This window comes from Neodiprion fabricii, chromosome 2, assembly GCF_021155785.1.
Source record: "Neodiprion fabricii isolate iyNeoFabr1 chromosome 2, iyNeoFabr1.1, whole genome shotgun sequence".
Lineage (NCBI taxonomy): Eukaryota > Metazoa > Arthropoda > Insecta > Hymenoptera > Diprionidae > Neodiprion > Neodiprion fabricii.
This window is the reverse complement of record NC_060240.1, coordinates 35,808,784-35,832,079: the sequence shown is the minus strand read 5'-3', so window position 1 is coordinate 35,832,079 and position 23,296 is coordinate 35,808,784. Positions and strand designations below refer to the sequence as shown.

General features: G+C 37.9%; 4 protein-coding genes across 12 annotated transcripts; 1 reads left to right on the top strand and 3 right to left on the bottom strand.

Annotated features, from left to right (window-relative positions):
* Nucleotides 1-104: 104 nt before the first annotated feature.
* Nucleotides 105-3,076, bottom strand: LOC124175992 (COA8 family protein CG14806, mitochondrial). Of its 3 annotated transcripts, XM_046556741.1 has the most exons (5): nucleotides 2,938-3,076; nucleotides 1,840-2,011; nucleotides 1,019-1,085; nucleotides 738-944; nucleotides 105-390 (listed from the first exon to the last, which is right to left on the bottom strand). In XM_046556741.1, exons 2-5 carry the CDS (start codon nucleotides 1,890-1,892, stop codon nucleotides 193-195), a joined length of 525 nt encoding a protein of 174 aa, XP_046412697.1. In that variant the 5' UTR covers nucleotides 1,893-2,011; nucleotides 2,938-3,076; the 3' UTR covers nucleotides 105-192. The 3 variants fall into 3 exon arrangements, with proteins under 3 accessions (XP_046412697.1, XP_046412698.1, XP_046412699.1); XM_046556742.1 differs by lacking the exons at nucleotides 1,840-2,011; nucleotides 2,938-3,076 and adding an exon at nucleotides 1,182-1,311 and having other exon boundaries at nucleotides 1,019-1,108; XM_046556743.1 differs by lacking the exons at nucleotides 1,840-2,011; nucleotides 2,938-3,076 and adding an exon at nucleotides 1,169-1,301.
* LOC124175991 (solute carrier family 25 member 35-like) lies at nucleotides 1,609-4,253 on the top strand. The gene is made up of 5 exons (XM_046556739.1): nucleotides 1,609-1,754; nucleotides 2,967-3,348; nucleotides 3,483-3,701; nucleotides 3,778-3,892; nucleotides 4,026-4,253. The coding sequence occupies exons 1-5, from the start codon at nucleotides 1,717-1,719 to the stop codon at nucleotides 4,226-4,228; spliced, it is 957 nt and encodes a 318-aa protein (XP_046412695.1). The 5' UTR covers nucleotides 1,609-1,716; the 3' UTR covers nucleotides 4,229-4,253.
* LOC124175990 (solute carrier family 2, facilitated glucose transporter member 4-like) lies at nucleotides 3,165-8,683 on the bottom strand. Of its 6 annotated transcripts, XR_006869283.1 has the most exons (9): nucleotides 7,859-8,189; nucleotides 7,714-7,784; nucleotides 7,121-7,252; nucleotides 6,256-6,529; nucleotides 5,831-6,121; nucleotides 5,317-5,723; nucleotides 4,849-5,120; nucleotides 4,412-4,767; nucleotides 3,165-3,693 (listed from the first exon to the last, which is right to left on the bottom strand). XR_006869283.1 is itself a non-coding variant. In XM_046556736.1 (8 exons), exons 1-8 carry the CDS (start codon nucleotides 8,287-8,289, stop codon nucleotides 4,656-4,658), a joined length of 1,563 nt encoding a protein of 520 aa, XP_046412692.1. In that variant the 5' UTR covers nucleotides 8,290-8,683; the 3' UTR covers nucleotides 4,374-4,655. The 6 variants fall into 6 exon arrangements, 5 of the variants coding, with proteins under 5 accessions (XP_046412692.1, XP_046412689.1, XP_046412690.1 ...); XM_046556736.1 differs by lacking the exons at nucleotides 3,165-3,693; nucleotides 7,859-8,189 and adding an exon at nucleotides 8,286-8,683 and having other exon boundaries at nucleotides 4,374-4,767; XM_046556733.1 differs by lacking the exon at nucleotides 3,165-3,693 and having other exon boundaries at nucleotides 4,374-4,767.
* Nucleotides 8,684-8,814: 131 nt separating this feature from the next.
* Nucleotides 8,815-22,812, bottom strand: LOC124175989 (probable chitinase 10). 2 transcript variants are annotated; one of them, XM_046556731.1, is made up of 29 exons: nucleotides 22,628-22,812; nucleotides 20,793-21,089; nucleotides 20,420-20,670; nucleotides 20,183-20,236; nucleotides 19,487-20,073; nucleotides 19,137-19,319; nucleotides 18,903-19,044; nucleotides 18,306-18,665; nucleotides 17,717-18,207; nucleotides 17,357-17,585; nucleotides 17,010-17,198; nucleotides 16,569-16,854; nucleotides 16,221-16,456; nucleotides 15,620-16,053; nucleotides 15,184-15,531; nucleotides 14,866-15,034; nucleotides 14,570-14,781; nucleotides 14,155-14,491; nucleotides 13,629-14,033; nucleotides 13,164-13,460; nucleotides 12,839-13,050; nucleotides 12,466-12,744; nucleotides 12,168-12,353; nucleotides 11,790-12,075; nucleotides 11,274-11,668; nucleotides 10,592-11,113; nucleotides 10,009-10,473; nucleotides 9,588-9,713; nucleotides 8,815-9,505 (listed from the first exon to the last, which is right to left on the bottom strand). In XM_046556731.1, the coding sequence occupies exons 2-29, from the start codon at nucleotides 21,071-21,073 to the stop codon at nucleotides 9,347-9,349; spliced, it is 8,121 nt and encodes a 2,706-aa protein (XP_046412687.1). In that variant the 5' UTR covers nucleotides 21,074-21,089; nucleotides 22,628-22,812; the 3' UTR covers nucleotides 8,815-9,346. The 2 variants fall into 2 exon arrangements, with proteins under 2 accessions (XP_046412687.1, XP_046412688.1); XM_046556732.1 differs by having other exon boundaries at nucleotides 16,221-16,453.
* Between the last annotated feature and the right edge of the window lie 484 nt (nucleotides 22,813-23,296).

Genomic DNA, 23,296 nt, shown 5'->3' with positions numbered 1-23,296 from the left:
TAATCTTAAAAATACTTATACCAATTGAAAGTATACTCAGGCATCAGTTCATGTTTCGTCAGAGTCGGAATTATTTTCATGGAAATATACCTACTATACTGAAATAATATTAAGAATAATTTATTCACACTTACTTTAGAGCACAGGACAAGGTAAAACTGCTACTTACAAATATAAATGTCATAAACACTACTATCTTCCAAGTCTTGACAACTTTACCCTGATTTCCAAAATCAGTATTGTAATGTTCTTTTTGTACCATGAAATATTGTAATTCAGATGAGTTTGCCAATTCTTGTCCAAAAATTTCTTGTAAAACACGGACATTTCATCTGCAGTCAATGTTGGGATTCCAGCCTGCTTGCGATTCTCTTGAAACTGTTTTCGCTCCTGAAATTATATTTACAATAGAATGTAATGAAAATTGATCTCAATATTTAATTTAATCCTAATGATATGTCGTTTACATGAAAACTAATCAACTTCAATCAGAAGGAAAAGAATAGAAAAAATTTATATGCAAATGTGAAATAAGCTTGTCGTCAGACAAAAATGTTGAAAGAATTTCGAAAATTTATAGCTGATATGATCTGTTTGGGCTCAACAGATATAAATTGCAGAAAATATCAATGCACAAACTGGATTTTGAATTGATGTTAATATTAGTATGAAATGAACTGTCGAAAATGTGTCATGTATTTTTTAATGGCTCATAGTACTTGAAAGATCATGATTACCAATATAAAACTGGCGTTATGCTTTGTCCAGAATTCCTGGTTCCAAGCCTGTGCTGATTCTCTCGCCCTTCTGTAACATCTTTCGAGTTCAGTCTCCTTGTCTGGTTTCGCAAAAATAATAGGTCTCAAATTTGAAACCGGATCTGGAGGTCCAATAGCATCTAACCGGCTGCCAGACGGTTGTATTTTTAGGTTATGTAACTCTCTCTAAACAAGAATATAATGACATTTTTACGTTCACGCATTACGGTGTATAAGTATGATAAAAAGTAATATCTCACCCTCCGATAAAGCGGTAGACGTTTTAATTGGCATTGAAACATCGAGCTCATCGATTTTACACGCATCCTGTAAATCCCATTTGATGATGTATATAAACGGCGTAAACGTCAAGGTAAATCAGGGAGTAAATGAGGGCGAATGTATCATAACTAGAGGTCTTACCTAACCGGGTGACTATCAGAGTACTAGTCCCAGTCTAAGGCCAAGGACCACGTGGTCATACTGGTCATACTCAGAATGTTGAATGTGCCATTTGGTGCCATTCACGCATGTGCGACACGTAATACGTGCGTAATAAGTACGTGTTGTCCCGAGAGCATGAGACCCGTGGACGCTACGAGATTTGGGTGTACTCTGTTGATGCGAAATCAGTTTTACTGCGGCTGCCTGGAAGAGAGCGAGGCAGGAGATTATAGGGTTGTGCGATTAGACCAATTCACCCGCAGCTATTGCTAGAGATGTTCAAATCGCATGCTTATATATGTGCTGATAGGGGGATTTCGCAAGACGTTATTATAGGTACACTCGTCTGTTCCGTCTTCGTCAGTTATCTTACCGATTCTGCCAATGAAAGACGGATTCATACGGAGTATCTTTAAGAATAAATCGAACCCAGGAAACTCATACGAGTGTTTAACGCACGCTGATTATTACAGCTGACACGTGACAATTATATAAATAGATCTGCATTAAAAATATGACAACCATCTCGCCGCAGTCGTCATCGAAAAAATTGTGAGTTCATCTCTGTTATTTTTTTTTTATAATATATTTTAATGAATGATCAATTAAACACGTTAATATGAATGGGTATACATACATATTTGATGTGTGGTCCACGTGACACGCGCGTCTCTGACGCTGAATGACCATTATGACCAATTACATAAGTCACAATCAGTACATGCACTTCGATTTTTGAGCGGTCATGTGACTCTGTCTTCTGCAGGTCTGTCATCCGCTGCGTGTATTTGAATCTTGCTTAACCGTGACTGATCGACAGAAAAAAAAAAAAATGATTTGAAATTATTTTGCGCAGAGAATTCCCTCGATTTTTTCAATGGATTGTTATTTTTGCGTATTGTTAAGAAAAAGATGTGCAGTCTCAGTTACTAATTTCGATAAATATTTATCGTACCAAAAAAGAGCATGGAAATCGGATTATGCAAACGTGATTAGCGTATTTAGGGTTGAACGTAAATTATGAAAATGAATTTTACTTTATACAAATGACTGTAACAAAAACAAGAATTGCATCATTTGCCGAAGCTTCAAGATAGATTTAGGGTCACTTGACATATTGAAAATTACTAAAAACTAAAGGGTACAATGAATATTACCTATTTTGAAACGATTGATAGAGCTATGTACAATATTGTACAATGTATATACGAAATATACAACATTTAATTATGTCTGTACTCTAGAAATCAACAATCATTCTCACCTGCTGTGGAAATATACTTATAGTACTGTTATCAGTAATAGTCATAATTTACAGGATAGGACATGCCAATACTAAATAAATCTTTGCAAATAGAATAATCTGCTGTACAAGAGAATTATTTTGATAGGTATTTTTCTGCTATTTATCGTACAATTTATCTCGAGATTAGACGCAACAGTAGTTAAGAAAATCACTGATAATGTTTTAGAAATATACTGAAGTTCCACTGAAGTCACTTGAAATAATTTTAAGTAAAACTGTATATATGAAACATCTTCATGCAATACACTGCTTATTGTATATCAGACTGGCTGAAGTTCTACTTAGTATAAGTGTGTTATGTTACAATAGCTTTCAAATCACAATGAGTCATGTCAGTATAAGGATTCAGATGTTTAGAACTAGATTAAGTCAAGAGCTAATGCACTGGCTGCAGTTTATAAAAAGTGTAAACACCATCATTTCTTTTACCTCTGAATGACGAAGAATTCTTATTGTAGGCCAGGAGTAGAATTTGCACTTGGTGGTATCGCGGCAATGGGTGCCGGGTGCTTTACAAACCCAATTGATGTAATAAAAATACGCCTCCAGCTTCAAGGAGAGTTGGCGACACGCGGGACCTATAAAAAACTTTACAAAAACACAATTCATGCTGCTTACATTGTTGCTAAGCATGAAGGAATTTTTGCTCTACAAGCCGGCTTTATACCAGCTATTGGATTCCAACTGGTTCTAAATGGAGTCCGGCTAGGAACTTACAATATTGCAAAAAAGCACAAATGGACTTTGAACAAGTATGGAAAAACCAGTATTGTAAAGACCGCAGTAATATCTGGTACTGCAGGTGCTGTGGCATCTATTATTGGTAGTCCTTTGTACATGGTAAATGAGCAATATTCTGTTTTCAAATTGATCTTTGCAAAGATGTTTCCTTCAGTCGATTCATCCGAAAGCTTATCTTGCCAAATTACAAATATTAGCAGCAATTTTGAGTTTATATTATCTGATCTTTTTAGGTCAAAACACAATTACAAGCTCAAGCTGCTTCTTCTATAGCAGTCGGCCACCAGCACGGTCACGTTAGCACGTGGGCTGCGTTCCGAAATTTGTGGAGAGAAGGGGGATTCAAAAGTTTTTATCGTGGGTGGAACGCTGGTGTTCCCAGACTTTTTGTAGGATCTGCAACACAGCTAACGTCGTTTAGTTTGGCATCGGACTGGTTGAAATCTATAAATGTATACAAGCATTAAATAATCACATAACAAAGCATTTCATATCGATTATTTTTACATAAATATATTAATGTTGCAGTTATTTCCTGATCATCCAGTTTTGTTAACATTTTTGGCTAGTTTTGTGGGCGGTACTTGTCCAGCCTTAACTATGCAACCATTCGATGTCGTTGCAACAAGACTATATAATCAAGGTAAATGGATGATGAAGATAAAAAAATTCATTTTTACTAGATAGTTCGGACTGGAAGCTACATACATTGCACTAATTATCGTAAATAGTAAGAAGTTTTGGGTCTCAGAATAATTTCGTATTGATTTTTACAGGAGTCGATGCAAAGGGTAAAGGGCTTTTGTACAATGGCGTATTCGATGCCTTGATTAAGATAGCCAAGAAAGAAGGAATTTACGGACTGTACAAAGGTACATTCCCAACGTGGTTGAGAATAGCTCCTCATACCGTTTTATGTTTGGTATTTTATGATGAGTTAGATAAATTCTACACAAAGTTAACAAGCGAATCTCAATAATGTGTTAATAGCAATAATCAATTTATTAGGTGTATAAAAATATATTATTTATTGTAACACGAAATTATTTTTCTCAACAATTCTGTGCTACATGTTGTGCAAATGTTTTAATATGTATAAAAAAAATGTAGGAATTAAGATAAACTTGAAAAGTCAAATTGTAATATATTACAAAATTCATACCAAAAATAATTATCTCAGACTTCTTTTTGTATTTTCATATTACAAAAAAATCCCAAAGTTAAATGTTGATCATTATACAGTCTGACAGTTGAAGGTTTTGCCAGCTCGTTCGTAATAAACCTGCTACTTTGTACTAGGCTCGTTAAGTACATTACTCTTATACTTTTGTTGGATGCTACCTCTTCGTTATGAGGTAGAGCCATATTGACATAGAATAGTTCCTCCATTCAAAGATCCATTGAAATTAGGGCCGCCATTGAGCAACTGGTGTGTAATTAGGTCTTGATTTAAATCCTTTGGTCATAGTCGCTGATATTTCCATAGTATCTCTACCACGTGTCTCTGGTAAGTAAACCCTGGAAATAAATTATTATAAAACCTACAACGAACGTTGGTGTACTCTGAAATTTAATGAATCTAGTTTTTCTGTTGCACACCTGTTGAAAAGTGCAAGTAATAAAGTGCAGCCAGAAAATATGAGAAAACTGTACGGTCCAATTATGGTCATCACAGATTCAAATCCCATTCCGACAATGAAGTTAGCACCCCAGTTAGAAACACCTCCTAGAGCCATGGCTGCAGGTCGTGGTCCAACGTCGAATAGCTCTGAGCCTATGAAATATGGTATAGGTCCCAAACCCAGACCGTAGAATAAGACATAAGCCAAGACAGCTATCATGCAAAGCCAAGGCATAACGGCAGCAGCTTCCTGCAAACAAAGGGTTTTAATTACCATCTCTGTAATATTGAATTACTCAGACTTATTAGACTCATGGTCACTAAAGTTGTCTAACAAGACTGCTTTGACAAATTTTATCTGTTCAAATTTTCAAAAACTCTTATACAGTCTGAAAAATTTCAGTAAATTCTGATTTTGCAAAAATTCGAGCTCATTGAATACTCACTATAAATATAATTGCAAAACAGAGGAAAGTCAAACAGCCAACAGCCAAGTAACAGCTAAGGAGGAATAATGTTCTTCTTCCAAAGAGAGACATTACTGGCACTGCTATCAACGCCATGACTACGTTGATTACACCGGTTCCAAGAGTCGCATATTGGGCACCAGTTTCTCCTAATTTGGCTTCTTGAAATATTTTATTCGAATAGAAGAATACTGCATTGACACCACTCAATTGTTGCCCAGCTTGCATAGTGCAAACAAGTAGTAGTGGTAGTCTAAGAGAAGGATCTTTCACCACGCGACCAATTGTCCAAATCTCCGTTGCTTCGGCGGTAACTGCTTCTTGGTCTAAACTCGCTACTTCGTTACTCAGTAGAGATACGTCCATATTCCGCAGACGGCTGAGTTCTACAACAATGTAATCAAAAACTGCTTATTGTATCGATCACATCTAAGGCACTATATAAATTTATTGTGAACTCAAATCCTTGAGCAGATTTGTAAGTATTACAAACCCTTAATAGCTTTTCCTCCTTGACTTCTGATGACATATAAATATTTCGGACTCTCTGGCAACACAAATAACAGTCCCAAAGAAGTTAAACAAAGAGGTGAAAATGCAACTAGCATGATGGGCCAAGAGTTTTCAGTTCCCAAAGTAGAATCGAGACTTACAATTTGACCCAACAACACGCCACAGGTAATGCCCAATTGGCAAAGTACTCCCACTGCTCCTCTCAATTTTAAAGGTGCTGTTTCTGTCATGTACATCGGCACAAGGCTTGTTGCCAGACCTCCGGAAAGTCCTAAAAATAATAACATACTGTAGAAAAATTCCATTCCCTTTTTTTTTCTCAAACTGTGACTAAAATATTTATTTCTGATTTATTCATTTTCCTTGCAAAATTAAAAATACTACTGATTATAAAACCGTAATTACCTACAAATAATCGGCCCACCATCAGGATTTCTACTGAATTCGCAGCTTTAGCAGATATGAAAAATATTGCTCCGATTATTCCGCAAGTGTTGCCAATTGCGAGAGCACCTCTTCTGCCCAGTTTATCGGCTAACCAACCTGCAGATAGGGAACCTGTTACTCCTCCGACCAGAAAAATTGAAACAACAGTTGCCCAAACTATATTTAACGTCTCTTCTGTTAATTGGACATTAAAACGTTCTTCGATTGTTTCATTACAAAATCTCTTCATTAGCTGAAATTTGAAAAGCAGTATATGTATATGTAGAGTTTTGTATGTATAATATACTGCAGTTAAAATTCAATCTGCAATGGGGTTCATACTTTAAGCAACTGTCGCGTAATCCTCTATAATCGGCTCTGTACCTAATACAACTACTAATCTGATCATCTGATTACAAAAAAATTACAGAAAACAATGAATAAAAAATTACATTATGCAGTCTTTTGATATTTCTCCTTGAAAGGATGAATATACCTATAAGCGGGAACTGGCCTCCCCCCCATTTTTTTTTTTTTTTGTAGCCCAGTATGAATTGACTCTAACAATCAGCCCTCTTTGGAATAAAATGCTCCCATCACCATACAAGGAGATCTGGTGAGGATTTTCAGTGGCCAAAGATTAATAAATCTAGATTAAAAACACTAAGCAGGCAGCTTAACGTGTTGATTTAATGAAATTGGGCTTCTTTGCTAATATTGGGCCTCTAGTACCGAAAATTTATCACATATTATACAGCTCTTGAATCTAACGATAATCTGATTTTGATAAGAGAACAACAGTAGCCTGGGTTTATACATTATCTTGTTCATTGTTTATACTAACATCAGCAGGGTTATTTATGACACCAATATTATAACCAGCTGGTAGGGCTGAGCCCAAGCAGCAAGTAATACCGGCCAGTACCAAAAGGGGACTCCATCCTCCAGGGTACGGTTCATTGTTGGGCTCATTTTTCTGAAAATAAAAAAAGGTGTTTCAGGGAGGAGCACTACTTATTTGCAATCAATAAAACTATGATGAACACCTAACAATCAATGTGTAATATCACTTGTTCTAAGAGCTTAAATAACTCAAGTAACTGCAAAAGAATATAATCAATATGCTTAACCCTTGACTGGGTTTCCTGTAATAAGACCTTGCATTAAAGTATGTGCATAGATATGCACACATTTTTATTTGGCATGCAAATATTGGAGAGACGATCTAGCCAACTGGCACGTAACATACAATTTGCAACTAATTGCAAGTTGTGCCAGTTGGTGCACTGAGTAAAGTAAATAAAAGTATATATTGTCACGTTATGTATAACTCAATTTTTTGGCTGGTTTATTTATAAGTTTGCAACAAGAGTTATTATAAAAATAAAAAACGAGAGAAACAATGACCAGAAGTATAAAAGAATGTTTCCAACTTACTGCTCTCTGTTCAAGATGTTTCGCTGTTATCGTGGCTGGTTTTTCGAGGCGAATTTCCGTCGCGTCATTTTCTGCAATGCAAATTTTACGTTAAAGCTCATAAATAATATTATAAATTTTTTTAAATAGAAAATTTTCAAATCACTGAACATTTTTTTACCCATTACTGTACTTATAGTCACGTGTCACGATGAAAAGCTCATAAAATGATTAAACGAATTATAGAATCACCTAAGAATCCCTAAGAATACAATATACTTATGGTTAAAAAATAAATTAAGGTTATGTACACTGGACAATATCCGTCGCATCTCCTGCGATGACTGAAAGGAGTGTTCTTGTTGATTCATTTTTATAGTCATGAATACCGTGCGTGGTTAACGTTAGTAACGTGTAACCCTCATAACTGAGTTGACCAGTTATGCAATTAGGTTGATTTATGTGCGTTGAAAATATCGAATATACGTAATTGTGTGATAAGAGTTGCTTCTGATTATTTTTATCAGCTTCGATAAAAACTCCAAGCTATAAACATTAATTTATTTAATTATCGATATAAGAAAAATGAGTACCCATTTTCTTATGACTATTTCGAACATGTCAAAGATCTCGTAAGTTTATTTCATTGAGGTTAATGTATACATCCGATTCTGATTACTGAGTTTTGGATGTTATTTAGTCAAGCACTTCGTTGTGTTTTTTTTTTAAACAATTTTTTCTTCACTGCTACAACTATCCGTTAATATTTCATTACACTTGGCAACGCACTTGAGTGTAATGGTATGTATAACATGTTGCGATATATCATTAATTAAACTTGTACAATTCATGATATGATATAGCCCTATGATGAAATAATATAAAGACGTTATCACTAACGTCACTCTAAGTATCAATTTTGTTATTTTGGATGCAAATTTTTTACAGATTTAGTCAATTCTTGTATTGACTTATGTAGCAAGTCTAACAAGAATTGAGAGTGCAAAACACAATGTACCAATATATCTTTTTTTAAGTACTACATGCACTATTTCAAAATTACTGATAAAGGTAGATGATTGTTAGGTGAAAATCTGGTCCATTTTTGATTGACACAGTGAATAAAAATAGCAGTCCTTTATTAAGTACTATACAAACTACGTAAAATTATGGAATTTTTATGGCTAGGATATAGTAGATTATCAAATATTATTATCACTACATTCATAATCACCAGCAATCCATGTATATTTTCTTCTCAGGTGACATGACAATTAGTGTCTGCATAAGAGTTACATACAATAATGTATGTTACATATGTATATAATTTTGAGCAATTCAAATCATGTCACTCGGAAGAGTTTCCTCACAATCTTATAGACATAGTGCAAATTATATTTTAACTAGATATTAATAGTGTCTTAACGGTCATTTTTACGTAAATAAAAAAAAAAAAAAAGAATGAAATTCTATAGAATTTCATGTGAATTGAGTTGAGATGATTTAAAAGTAAATTTGATGCTTAGAGGTAATTCGTTTTACTTGGAAAATCAAAGGCTTCGTCAACTTACTTTATCAAACGCATTTCCTCGGAGATGATACTCCCTTGTCATAGTTATTATGTATCTGTTAAATACAGATGAAATAAATATACTTAAACGCAATCGTGGGCCTGATTCGATTCTCCCTGTAAAGCACGATTCAGTGCAGTTAAAAGTGGGTATCTTCCACATCCGCATCGGTTTGTGAAGTCATCAAGATCCAATGCCCAGACCATGCCACCTCCAAGATCTAGATCTCGAATCAAATTTGCCTGAAAAGCATCAAAAATATAATTTGCAAATACATCTCCTAGTGGGACTAGAGCAACATTGTTATATCTTTTATATGGTTACCTTTCTTGTGACTTCAACAATATCGTCATAACTGACCCACTGATCTCCGGATGTAGCATATGGCCCTAGTCGTCCCTCAGAATCTTTAACCACTGTCCAACGACCGTTCTTCACCTTGTGACATATCTATGAGCAACATAAAAAAATGTTATAGCTTTTCAACTCCCATATTGTACACAACCATGGCCAGATGTTAGAAAAACCAGCAATCAGTCTGCTGATTTCTGACTTATCGATGTTAGTGCATTTAATTTCATGTTAAATGCATGTACATTTGAAAACGGATGCTTTTCAATTTGCTTCTAATTCAATGTTTCCTTTCAATTTACACGATATGTGAAGCAAAAATATTAATGTTTGCTCTAAAGAGCGAAATAATATTCAATGTTATTTCTCCTATCCATATCAACTTCAAACCTACCTCATAATAAGCAAGAAAACCACCAGCTCGTGTGAATTCGCCAGCTTGGCCTGGTCCCGAAGCAGCCGATTGCAATCCTCTACTTGATACGCTAGTTAAAGTGAAACTCTGTCCATATAGTGGTACACCCATAACAAGACTATTTGGGGGTGCTCCCTTTGATATCCAGTAATTCATTGAGTAATTGGCATTGAAGTAGTCGAATTCGTCGCCAGGATAGTAGTAGAGCGGAGCGACATGACCTGTTTTACGTTCCCAGTGTCCGTGATAGTCGTACGCCATCACAGCAATCCAGTCTAGATATTCAGCCAGTGCTGGTACATCGTAGCCATAATCTATAACTCGTTTGCTTGGGGATACGGCAGCAGATAGTAAGAGTCCCTTAGGTCTAAATTCGTTGCTCAATTCTTGAAGGAAAGCTGCGAAACTTTCCTTATCAGAAGATGGTCCAAGGTTGCAATCCACCTAGAAATGAAATAATTCTATAGAAATATAAGTCTATAATAATAAGTCTATAACCGCCGAGGCCACTTGGGTACTTTAATATACTAATTTGATAGGTTTAACCAGATTTGGGACCTACCTGCCAGCAAACGGGATATTCCCAATCCAAATCAAGTCCGTCAAAGTCGTATTTTTCAATAAACTTCAGAACATTGATTATGAACTTTCTTCTGGCATCCGGATTGTTGACCAATCGACTGTACTTGTCTCCAGCTGAGTCATTCCAGCCTCCAATTGCTATCAACACTTTTATTCCTCTTGCTTTTAGAGATGTTACCTTGCGGTAGAACTCATTGTCAATATCTGCCCAAGAGTCATGCGTCTTAATCTTCAGTTCTTCTGTGTCTAATACAGCAAAGCCGTACACAATATGTGTACACAGGTTTGTGTCGATGTCTTCTGGAACATACTTTCCAATTCCAGGCCTATACCAAGCCCAATTTGTGAAGTAGCAAACCATTTTTTTCTGCCCTGCATTAGGCCTGTCGACAATGATTGGCCCTTCGGGTACGTTAGAAGGTTTTTCGTTGGAAATTACTGGTATTGGTGCGGATGGTGTTACAGCTGGTGACTCTGCTTCTCCAGGTACGTTAGACTCTATCTGTAGAATAAGCATTATGTACAATCCATCTGTAGAATGGCCATAACTTATAACTACCTAAATTAGTAGGCAGGATTGATACATTATTCTCCATCACTAAGGAAATACAGTTGACAAATTATCGAGTTATATTGTTTGAAAGAATAAATATATTACATACTGTTGAAATTTGTTGCTTTTTCTTGCATTCACTATTCTCTGGCCAATCGCAATGATCCTTATTCCAGTGAAGACCTCCTGCACACATTTGCTCTGTTACCTGTCCGAAATTGCAGAGGTAATATTTGGAGCAATCTTTTTCATGAGGCAAGTACATCTCGCCTTGGCAATCTCCAATTGGTGGCGGGGCAGCTGGTAATGAGATGACTTCAATTTCAATCGACTCATCAATCTCAGTCGTGGACACATAAATAGGTCGTGAAGTTGTGCTAGGTTTTGTCGACTGCGGAGGTTTGTAAGTAGGTTTTGTCGGCCGAGGAGGTTCATAACTAGGTGTTGACGGCGGCTTCATAGGGGATGATGTAACCGAGGGAGGTTCTTCAGTTTTAACGAATTCTATGTATCGATACAAAAAACCGTGTAAACATAATTTGTTTCGACTTTTAACAATCTTGGTATAATTTTTTATTTTACGGTTTTCTAATACAGTGCAGGTACGAAATATTTTGGCACTAACCTGCGATGGAGCATAATGGTCCGTCAGGATAGTTCCTCAACACTCGATTCAACGTTCGTAGCATTGGGTATGGTTCGCAACCACACTCGTTTTTAAAGTCATCTAAGTCTAGAGCCCAGACCATGCCACCACCCAGCCCAAGGTTTTTGATGAATTCTGCTTTTAGTTGTAGTTGTTGTGCATCATCAAAGCTGACCCATTGATCTCCCTTATATGCATACGGTCCAATTCTCCTTAATGGGTCTTGCACCACAGTCCATCCCCGTTGCTGCGTTCGTGAGCAGATCTGAGGCAATTAGACACAACATTAAAAAAATCTATACCATGGGACGTGTGGCTTGATGGTCTTAATAATTAGATACTGGAATATTTACTTACTTCGTAGTATGCCAAAAATCCTCTGGCTCTCGTTCCTTCACCTGCTTCACCACCACCATAGGTCGGTACGTTTAGACCTCGTTCCTTACTTTCTGCCAGTGAGAATGATTGACCATAAAAAGGAACACCCATGACCAACTTCTTAGCTGGTGCACCTTTTGCCATCCAGTGATGAATGGAGAAGTTCTACACAGAGTAGAAAACATACTGCTTAATGATGTGTTAAGTCAAAAATAGACTAATTCTAAACAAAATCATCTATAAAAGAACATAGTAATTATGGAAGTCGTATATTTACAGCATTGAATGTAGGATCCCAGTCATCAGGCCGTTCGTAGAAGGGTGCATTGTGCCCTGTTTTCTTGTCCCACTGTCCGTGGTAATCGTATGACATTACAGCTATCCAGTCTAAGTATTTAGCAAGGACCGGGACATCATAGCCTGCATCAATCACCCGTTTATTTGGTGATACAGCTGACGATAAGAGAAGACCTTTAGGTTTGAATTCAGCACTCAGTTCTTCAAGAAGCGCACTAAAACCTTCCTTATCTGAAGCTGGGCCTTTTCCACAGTCCACCTGTAAGTGGACACATACATAGTAATCGTTTTACCAATAGATATTCATGTAGATGTACCGAAATTTGAGGAACCGTCTTGAACGGATTACACACCTGCCAGCATACAGGATATTCCCAATCTAAATCCAACCCATCGAAGTTATACTTTTCAACAAATTGTACGGCATGGGTGACAAATCGTTTTCTGGCAGCAGCAGAATTGGCTAGTCGACTGTACTTATCTCCAGCCGAATCGTTCCAACCACCAAGAGCCAATAATACTTTGACGCGACGGGATCTGAATGCAACGACTCGCTCGTAGAATTCTAAAACAATAGCATGTGGTCATTATGGTCTAAATACTCGGTAAATATTAGGTTTAAAAACAAAACTGACGATACATGATGATATTATATTTCTAGCAATCTAGTTAACTTACTATTGTCAAGATCAGCCCAAGAATCGTGCGGTTTAATGGTCAGACTTGTTGTATCAAGAACTGCGAATCCATAAATAATGTGCGTACATAAATCGGGATCAATATCCTCAGGAAGATATTTTCCAGTTTCTTGTCTGTACCATGCCCAATTTGTAAAGTAACAGACCACTTTAAACTCATTACTAGTTGCATGTAGTGGTTCGGGTGATATTGACGGTGTATCGGGTTTTGCAATGTCTGTTGTTTCTGTAGGAATCTCCCATTGGAGTTCCTCGCCAAAGGCTGGAGGCTGAATGGCTGTAATAGCAAAAGGGATTTAAATAATCAATACGTTCCTTCAAATTCCTCAAAAATTTTTTTCAACATCATTTTGTAGAAAATGTTCACCAGGGTAACAAACAGAAATATTCTATTTCCATTAATCGATGTGATTATGTAGAAAAATTATTTCAAGCCAAAACTCACGTCTGTCATGTTCATTTGGTGGGTCTGTTAGTACTTGTTGGATAGTATGCATCAAGGGGTGAGCTCCTTCTCCACACTTTCCTCTGAAATCGTCAAGATCCAAAGCCCAAACCATGCCTCCACCAAGATTCATGTCCCGAATAAACTGGGATTTTTGTCTGAGCATATCGGCGTCGTCGAAACTGACCCACTGATTTCCTTTGTAAGCATAGGGTCCCATTCGACGCTGCGGGTCTTGCACCACAGTCCACCCACGATTGTGGATTCGATCACAAATTTCATAATATGACAAAAATCCAGCGGCTCTGGTAAACTCTCCAGCATTGCCAGCACTGGCTGGCGCATTTAGAGAAACGCCTGCTTTTGGATCATTTACGGAGAAGGATTGTCCGTACAGTGGCATGCCTGTTGTAAAATAATGAGAGGTCTAATGTTATTTTCAGTTTGCAGTGAATGCTGAGTGATCTTTAAAAATTCGCGCCTGTCTCTAGTTGAATGATAGTACTACGAAACTCATTATGCGTACCCATAACAAGACTTCTCGGCGGTGCTCCTTTAGATATCCAGTAATTAACTGAATAGTTTGCATTAAAGAAGTAAGCTTCATCATCTGGGTGATAGTACAGTGGTGCTGCATGACCAGTCTTTTTGTCCCACTGTCCGTGGTAGTCATAAGTCATTATTGCTATCCAGTCCAAATATTTTGCTAGAACTGGTACGTCATATCCTACATCTATAACTTTTTTATTCGGTGACACTGCAGCTGTTAATAATAAGCCCTTTGGTCGCAGGATCGAGCTCAACTCCTCCACCAGTGCTGAAAAACCTGCCTTGTCGGAGGCTGGACCTTTTTTGCAATCAACCTTACACAAACAATTATTATTTTTCCAGTTACTATTAGAGAAACATATGACCTGTTAGAAATATTCGTGTTTTCATACCTGCCAACAAACAGGGTATTCCCAGTCCAAATCCAGCCCATCAAACCCATACTTTTCAATGAACTGTACCACATGCATTGCAAACTTTTCTCTGCTAGCTGGACTGTTCACCAGACGACTGTATTTATCTCCTTCCGAATCGTTCCAGCCACCCAATGCTAATGATACTTTTAGTCCGCGTTGCTTATAAGCCACTACCCTTTCATAGAATCCTAGAATAATTTATTAATACAGCAAAATAAACGTGAATGTAATCAAAAAATTTAACCATTCAAAATCCACGGTATGATACTTACGATTATCGAAATCTGCCCAAGAATCATGTGCCTTGATTATAAGATTCGAATAGTCCAGAACCGCAAATCCGTATACTATGTGTGTGCACAAGGTATGATCAATGTGCTCCGGAAGGTAGCGACCTGCGCCTCTGCGGTACCATGCCCAATTTGTGAAGTAGCAAACCACCTGTCGAGTGAAATTTTCAATTCATCTATGCTTTTTTAAATAGTTTCACTTTTCACAAAACTTATTTGAACCCTTTAACTTCAAACGATTAATAACTTCTAGGTAAGATCCTATTACATTGAAAATTAGCTATTAGTAAAGTTGTATACCTTGTAATAGCCAGATAGTGGTGAAACCTTTTGCGGATCCACCTCTCCCGAAGGCAACGGAGTTGTGCTTGGAGTAGTAACTTGTGTCCAGAGTTCATTTGGAGTCGAACTCGTCCAGGTCGGCTTGCTTGTTGGCTTGCCTGGGAGATTAGCAACTTCTGTAGGAGCTTGATCAGCTGGTTCTACTTCTTCCTTGCAATTTGCTTTGAATGGCCAATCGCAAGCACCAGATTGCGCATTGAAATGCAGGCCAGGGGCGCACTGGAATATTTCTGGTTGCCCCCAAAGACACGTCTGGTAACTTTCACAATCTCCGGGTACGGCTGTAAAGGTTCCCGCAGTACATGCCTAAGAGTAAAAAAAATATTAAAGATACAAATCAAAACGTACGAAAACTTCTGAATTATTGTATCAATTTATAATTATATGAACCTACATTTTTAGCCGTATTCTTCACTAATGCAGCATATTTCTTGTTACCCGTTTTACATGGATTCTTGTACGCCCAGTCACACATATTTTTATCTTTGTGCCAATTTAGACCTAATCCGCATTGTTGATTTATGAGGACGCCATTGACACAAATCAAGAAGTGCGAACACGAATCTGGTTCTGGATAATATTGACCATGCTCGCAGCGTTCAATAGTTTCAGGCAATTCAGTCTGTTGTGAAGATTCTGTAGGTTTTTGTGAGGTGGTGGTTGTTCTTTCAGTGGTGGTGGTGGTGGTGGTGGTAGTGGTAGTGGTGGTGGTGGTTGTAGTTGTGGGAATTTTTGGCGCTTCAGTTTCAATATTCCATCCTGTAGTGGAGGGTTTCATGTGTACTGGTCGTTTTGATGGAAACCATGGCTTGACGGTGGTCGTAGATACTGTTGCAATAAATAAAGAATAGTTTAGCCAAAATGAGGTGAATATTTTATTTTTTTAATACTAGCGGAAGAAGCTGTCCACAAATTATGGGATGATTTATGAAACTGTTATGTAAGATTAATGGTACTCTGACAGAAAGAAACAGCTGATAAGAATTAAATCTTACCAAGTTGACATTTTGCAGAGTTTGGCCAGTCGCAAAAGCCTCGTTTAGCATGCCAATGCAATCCCGGTGCGCACTGTTCCATTTTCAGTTCACCCAATACGCATCTGTAGTAAGTTCCACAATTTTTGGGATCAGGCAAATATTGACCGGGTGTGCATTCTGTTCCAGGTATTGGTGCTGAAATACCAGGTGTCAGTTCTCCTGTATCCATTAATGGATATGTTGTTGACGGTCTTCTGGGATGCAAAAAATTAAACTTAATTGTAACGTCTGTTGAATGAGAACAGCGAGAATTGCAAGATTGTTATGACAACCTGACAAGTGTTTAAAATTTGACAATGCTCTTACAATGTAGTTGATTGAGTTGTAATTTCAGGCTGACTTGTAGTAGTGGTGCTCGTTGTTGTTGTACTGCTTGGGGTTGTGACTGTTGGTTTTCTGCTCGTGTATTGTGTCCAAGTGGGCCAAGTCGTTGGCTTTTTAGTAGTTGTAGTAGTGGTTTCCATAGGTCGAGTTGGTTGAGGTTTTCCATCATTAGCATCACTGTGAGTCGTTAGCGTTGGCGGTGAAGGAGTCACAGGCTCAGCTGGTTTTTCACAGCTACCATCAGCGGGTGGTGGGGTCACTAGCCTGCCTGGAAACGATCATATTAATCGATAGCAAAGGTCACATAACATTGATTTATATATTGTTAAAAATGTACGTGCAAATTACAGATCCAAATCAAACAACTTTGGAAATAATAAATATGGCAAACATTTAATACAAAATGATTCATTCATATTATACCAAAGACACGATTCAGAGATCGCAGCAGTGGAAATTGTTCAAGGCAACAACGGTTAGTGAAGTCGTCCAAGTCAATGGTCCACGCAGCAGCTCCACCAAATCCATTGTCCCGTATATATTCTCCCTTCATCTTGATGTTGTCTATGTCATCGAATCCAACCCACTGGTCCTTGTAATGTGCGTTTGGCCCTTAAAGGAGTGTTTAAATTAGGGAACAAAGTATTTGTGAATACTAATGTGTTGAATATATTTCTGTGTCTTGTTTGACAGAATTTACTCTCCATGACTGTCACATCGGAGAATGCGGTTCATTATAAGTTTACAAACTACGCAAGGGTTTTAATTACCTGGGCCAATTTTCCACCTTTGATTTTGTAGCCGATTGCAGATTTCGTAATATGCCAACATCCCTGGTTGCCTTGTGAATTCGCCAGATGTACCTGGCCCAGCAGCGGGATCTCCTAAGCTTGACTGGCTAGGTTCAGAAAGTCTGAAGGCTTGACCATAAAAGGGTAATCCAACCAGGAGCTTAGATCTTGCTGCTCCAAGACTTACGAGGTATTCCATTGTATAATTCTAAAAAAATTGATTGGCTCGGATCAATTCGATATCTTCCATCAACCCTTTGTATAAATATTTCTGAGAGTTCCACAGGACTCCTGTGTAAAGAAATTTCTGCCAATCAAGTAAACCTTATGTGTACTCACCACATTGTAATGTATATATTTATCCCCTGGCAGCCGGTATAAAGGTGCCACATGACCAGTTATAGTTTCCCATGCACCGTGATAGTCGTACGTCATAACAGACATAAAGTCAACTAAGTCTGATAATTGGTCCATATTGTATGCGTTGTCTATGACTTCTTTGTATCCGGATATACTAACCGCCAGTGTCAACTTTGGGACTTGTTTGTCGAACTCGCTTCTCAGTTCTTTTATCAGCTTTGTGAAGTTTGGTTTGTCGGACTCCATACCTCTCTTGCAATTACTTTGCCAACAACGAGGATAATTCCACTCGAATGATAAGCCATTAAAATTATGACGTCGCAGGAAGCTTATTACCGCAGCTACAAATTTTCTTCGTGACGTTCCGCTGCTAACGAGACGAGAATATTTATCACCAGAACTATCTGTCCAGCCACCAATTGCCAAAAGCACTCGTGGACCTTTGATCGAAGTGACTCTTTGGTACAAATCTGAAAGAAATAACACAATAAAGGGAAAAAATTGTGAAATCTTGTTTACCTTAGCATAGGTGAAGGTGAAATAGTTTTTCTGTATTTTTTAAACTCACTATTTTCAATATCTGCCCAAGGATCGAATGGTTGTATAAGTAGGGTATCAGGATTTAAACCAGCAAAGGCGTAGACCACATCTGTGCATAATCTCGGATCTATATGTTCAGGCACAAATTTTCCTTCGCCTTTTCTGTACATAGCCCAAGATGTGATGTAGCATACAACTCGCGTCTCGCCTTGCTTCATTTCCAGATTCTCCACTTCTTCCGATTCACGAAATCTTTCATATTCCAAGTCCGGTTGAGAAATACGAAGTGACTGACCAGGGATACAAATCTGAGGTGATGCCTTTACGCAGAGGCCTGTTACTGCATCGAAGAATCTACCAAAACCGCAACTTCCACGTGATAGTTCACCTGAAATTTTTTTTATAAGATAGGATTATTCCATTGTAAAACTATGTGAAATTTTTTGGAATCTTTTAACAGAAATTTTTTTGAGACATATTTAAACGAGATTTGAAAAATGGCTGCTTGGAATATTTTTTACAAGATTGTATGGCAGCGAATTTTCATACACATTATCACATTACGCACGCTTACACATGAAACGAGCCAGACAATTTGACGAATGAAATTGATAAAAGTACTTACCATTATCACAAGATAGGAATCCTGAGCAATCATTAGGATCACTAAACAATCCTTCTTCGTAACACTTTCTCAAGCTCGTGCCATAAAATTCAAAAGCTTTAGTAGCAGCAGTGAGTAATGGCCAGGCATTACCACACAGGCCCTAGAATAAAGGTACGATATATTTTCCATAATACTTCAGGGCATCGAATTTTGCACTAAGGTGTCATTTATAATAATTGTGTTCTCACGTACCTGGAAGTCGTCCAAATCAAGAGCCCATAGTGATACTCCACCGAGTTGTTTTTTTTCGATGTATGCCATCTTCAATTTCACCGATAAAGGATCATCGTATCCTATCCATTGGTCCCCATATTTGATGTATGAACCTTCTTCGTCTCTTCCATAAAACCATCCGTCTTCTATTTTTTCGCAAATCTACAAACAATGGTCAATATTTCCCTGGGTTAAATTATTTACTTGTCGTTTCTCATTACATTTAAATCCAAGCTGAACGACCTTCAGATGGCAAAAGAATAAGTGAGGCGAAAGTGACTTCGTTAAATTCTGTAGTGGCTTCAAGATGTTTCTGCAGTTTTTCATACCTCGTAATAAGCCAAAGTCCCACGATGTCCTGTATATTTTCCAGGATATCCTAATCCAGATATCGGTGCACCAGCGTCGGTGAAGTTTTTGAACTTCAGAGTATAGCTATTCCCAAAAAGTGGTATACCAAGTATAATTTTATCGCTGTCTGTCCCACTCTTTATCCATCTATCGACCATTTCGCTGATGAAGCTGATAGGAGCTGGATGTAACGCGACGTTGGACCAGTTTTTATCCCTCCAGGACCTGAAGATCAGAAGATCCGACATTTCAGAAATTTCTGCATCTACTGGATCATTGGGCCTGACAGCTACGACTAGCATGAGATCGCGTTCTTTCATCGGGTCCTGCAACTGCCTCAGCAACATTCTCATCTCTGCATTCGTTGCACCCTCCCAGTCAATTTCTATTCCGTCAAATTTGTAAACCTCCAGGAAATCGAGGACAGAATTGACAAAGGTTTGGCAACATTCTTGTCCGTGTACCATTTCTCTGAACACTCTACCACTGCCGGGCGAAGATATTGATATCAGCACTCTAAGTGCCGGATCTCTTTGCTTTAATCCCAGTGCTGCTTTGTATCCACCTGTAAATGATGTTTCATTTGAAGAATACAATTTAATACAAATTAAATACAATTATATAAATTAATCTTAGTGACAATTGCGATTATGATTAAGTATCTATTTCCAAACCTTTGATCTCATCGAATTCAGGATCACGGGGAACCAACGTCAATTCGTGGGGATCTGTAAGTAATGAAGCATTAGACAATTATTCGAAGATTGTACACGGCATAAAATTGTAAACTTTAATTGATCATAAAAAGTAATAGAGAACAATTAGAAAGAAAAAAAATTGTAAAATAGTCCATTGTGAGACTATCGCATTGTTTCAAATCTCGTAATATCTAATTACCAAATGATTCTCACCCAAAGTAGCAGCACCATAGATTAAATGACTGCATTTGCGATCTGGTAACGATTGAGGTAAGAAGGCAAAGGGTTCTTGCCTATAGGCAGCCTCGGTTTCAAGGTGACATATAACATGCGACGAAGCCCTTGTATCGCGAAGAGATGGTGGTGTAAGGCGTTCAATCCAGATGGAATCCTGATCCAGACCGCCAAAGAAAGGCGCCACTCGATATTCAACAGAATCTCTTAATGGCACTTTTCTGCTCAGTCTATAAGTGTGGTAGAAAAATTTATCAGCTTTACCAGATTTGACGATACCAATGGCAATTATGGAAGCGGGCATTGAAAAGGTGACATTCTTTTCAATGGCTTTAGAAAGAATTATACTAACTCTGGTGGAATACTTTCAACAGCCGCCCTTAACGGTAGCGATTTAGAGCCAATTATATCTGGCGGAGCCTCAACGGCAGTCCTTAAGGGTAATTGTTTTGCCCCATATTCCGATTGGTCGGTTATTTTTTTTGGTACTTCAGGCGGTCGTTCGACGGCACCTCGTTGGAAAGACAACACATCGGAAGGTGGCACGTGCTTCTGTCTGTTATTTGTTATGCGAAACGGTGTCACAACGGTGAGTGCCGTGATGCCCAGAAGGGCCAGGCTAAACCAGCTCATTGCTGAAACCTACGTTCTGTAAAGTATGAAATGCAAACAGACAGCTTGATGAGAGTTTGAAATTTCCATTAATTGCGTCGATAAATTTATACTTTTTACAAGTTTTCAACAATAATTTGCAAACCTGGCAGATTGCTACTTTTTCAGTTCTCTATTTTATACTTGAATTATGTACTAATTTCGCCAGTCAAATGAGTTATAAAAGTACAAGAAATTATTAGAATTATCGTTCTACATAATTTGTTGAATGATGTATATTACTATATGGATCTGAAAAATTTGCTGGCTACAAAAAATCCCGCCGACATGTGTTATATGGTAATTATTGGTGATGCGTGGCGTCTGATTGAAATTATTTACGTAACAATAATTTAATCGCAAAAAAATCGTGAGCTAAACACCAAACTCAATTTTGAACTCCCGTGTTATGTTTATGTAATTTGTTTTCGAATTTAATTATTTATTTTTGAGAGACAAATAGAGAATTCCGCTCAAACTTCTGAACAGCAAGAGGTTCTTTTGACAATTTTGAATAAACTGGCTTTAACTTGAACTCAATTTTTTTTGCAAGATCCCCATTTTCCAATTCTAATATTTTTTTGACCATGATTAATATATTTATAGTTAAATAAGTTAGTAAAAATTTTTACGAAATGCGGTGACAAAACTTCAATATATTTTTCTTCGCTGTGTGGGAAATCCTCGTATGAGTATATTCATCTTCAATAAATCATCACATGGAAAATTTTCAAGCGTCACCTCTTGCTGTTAAAAAACCAAGATTTTACGCATAAGGCAGAATTCAATTTCCGGACACCGTGCACATATGATTCAATAGCCCGGTATTAATTGCAACGAAATTTTCAAATCATTTAATTGGTGCTCAGTATTTATTCAACCACCCGCGGTGGTTTTTTCACACACGACATTGACACAAAGCAAGATTCTATAATCCATCGACTCGTAAGTTTGTTTTTTATTATCAAAACGAACATCAGGTAACGATTGTCGAGAAAATTAAATTTTTTCTTCCAATTTCGAGATGAACTTTCACAAATCGTTTTAGCAATTTACACGCGCGTTCACAAAATTCACGCGTTCAATCACATAAACAGACTTCCGGCAATGTAAGTTACATACGCGCATATAAGTAAACAAATCGAGTTGAAATTAACACTGCACATCACATTTGCACTTTTGAATATCGGTATGAAACACCCCACGAGTACTTGGAAAGTTTATCCTGGATTTTATAAAATTTGAAAAAAAAAAATTAGAATCCCATCATCGAGTAACCGGAAACTCAACGGTCTGTCTTTCAGCGAAGATTCGAAACCTTTCGGCGACAATTTACTGTTATTTCAAATAAACTTTTACGATTTATGGCAACTAATAAACATATCCCAATGTCGGCACCTGCGGGTCGCCGGAATATTATTATCGCTTCATGTTTACATATTACAAAAAACCGCAAGATGGTTACAAGTTTAAAAATGAAAAAAAAAATTGGAAAACAACGAGAAACAAAAAAAAAAAAAACCAACAGCAACGGACCTGTCGACGAGCAATTATTGCGGTACAAACGATATAATCGTACAGCGGGCACTTGCGGCCCCGATTTTCGAGCGACGACACCCGATCCGTATCGTTGCTGGGTGTATAATGAAAACTGACGGAAGATGCGTCAATCGAAGATGGCCTATTGTCTTTGTCGATGAATAAGGCCTCGGCCTGGTACGGAGAGGGCAAAATACGAATGTGGTATTCCGGGCGCGTATGGGGCCCATATATACCTATGGGGCCCCGATGACTCCCACTTCGCCCTCCCTCAGCGGCACCGCGAGGCCCCGGGATCACCGGCCATCGGGGACTTGCGCGTCTCCGCGAGTTCGCCTGGCCCAGACCCGAATACTCCGCGCCAATAACGAATTCATCGATATACTTGCGTACCTACCCGGCCAGTCCGCAGGGTCGTTTAGTTTCGTCCTGTAATTATACTCTAGTTCCAGAATTTTTTCACGTCTTTTTTAAGTGTCGATATTCTTCCGACGATTGATCGTTGCGGGGAGATTGGGTCATGTGCGCAAAGAACTTACACGCGTACGATTGTATCGTTAAATGATGGAAAGATCGAAGAAGAAGAAGATGAATCGTAATTTTGAAAATGAGAAGACTACGTATAATCGTTTTCGGGTTATAGATATTTCGCGTTTATTTTATATA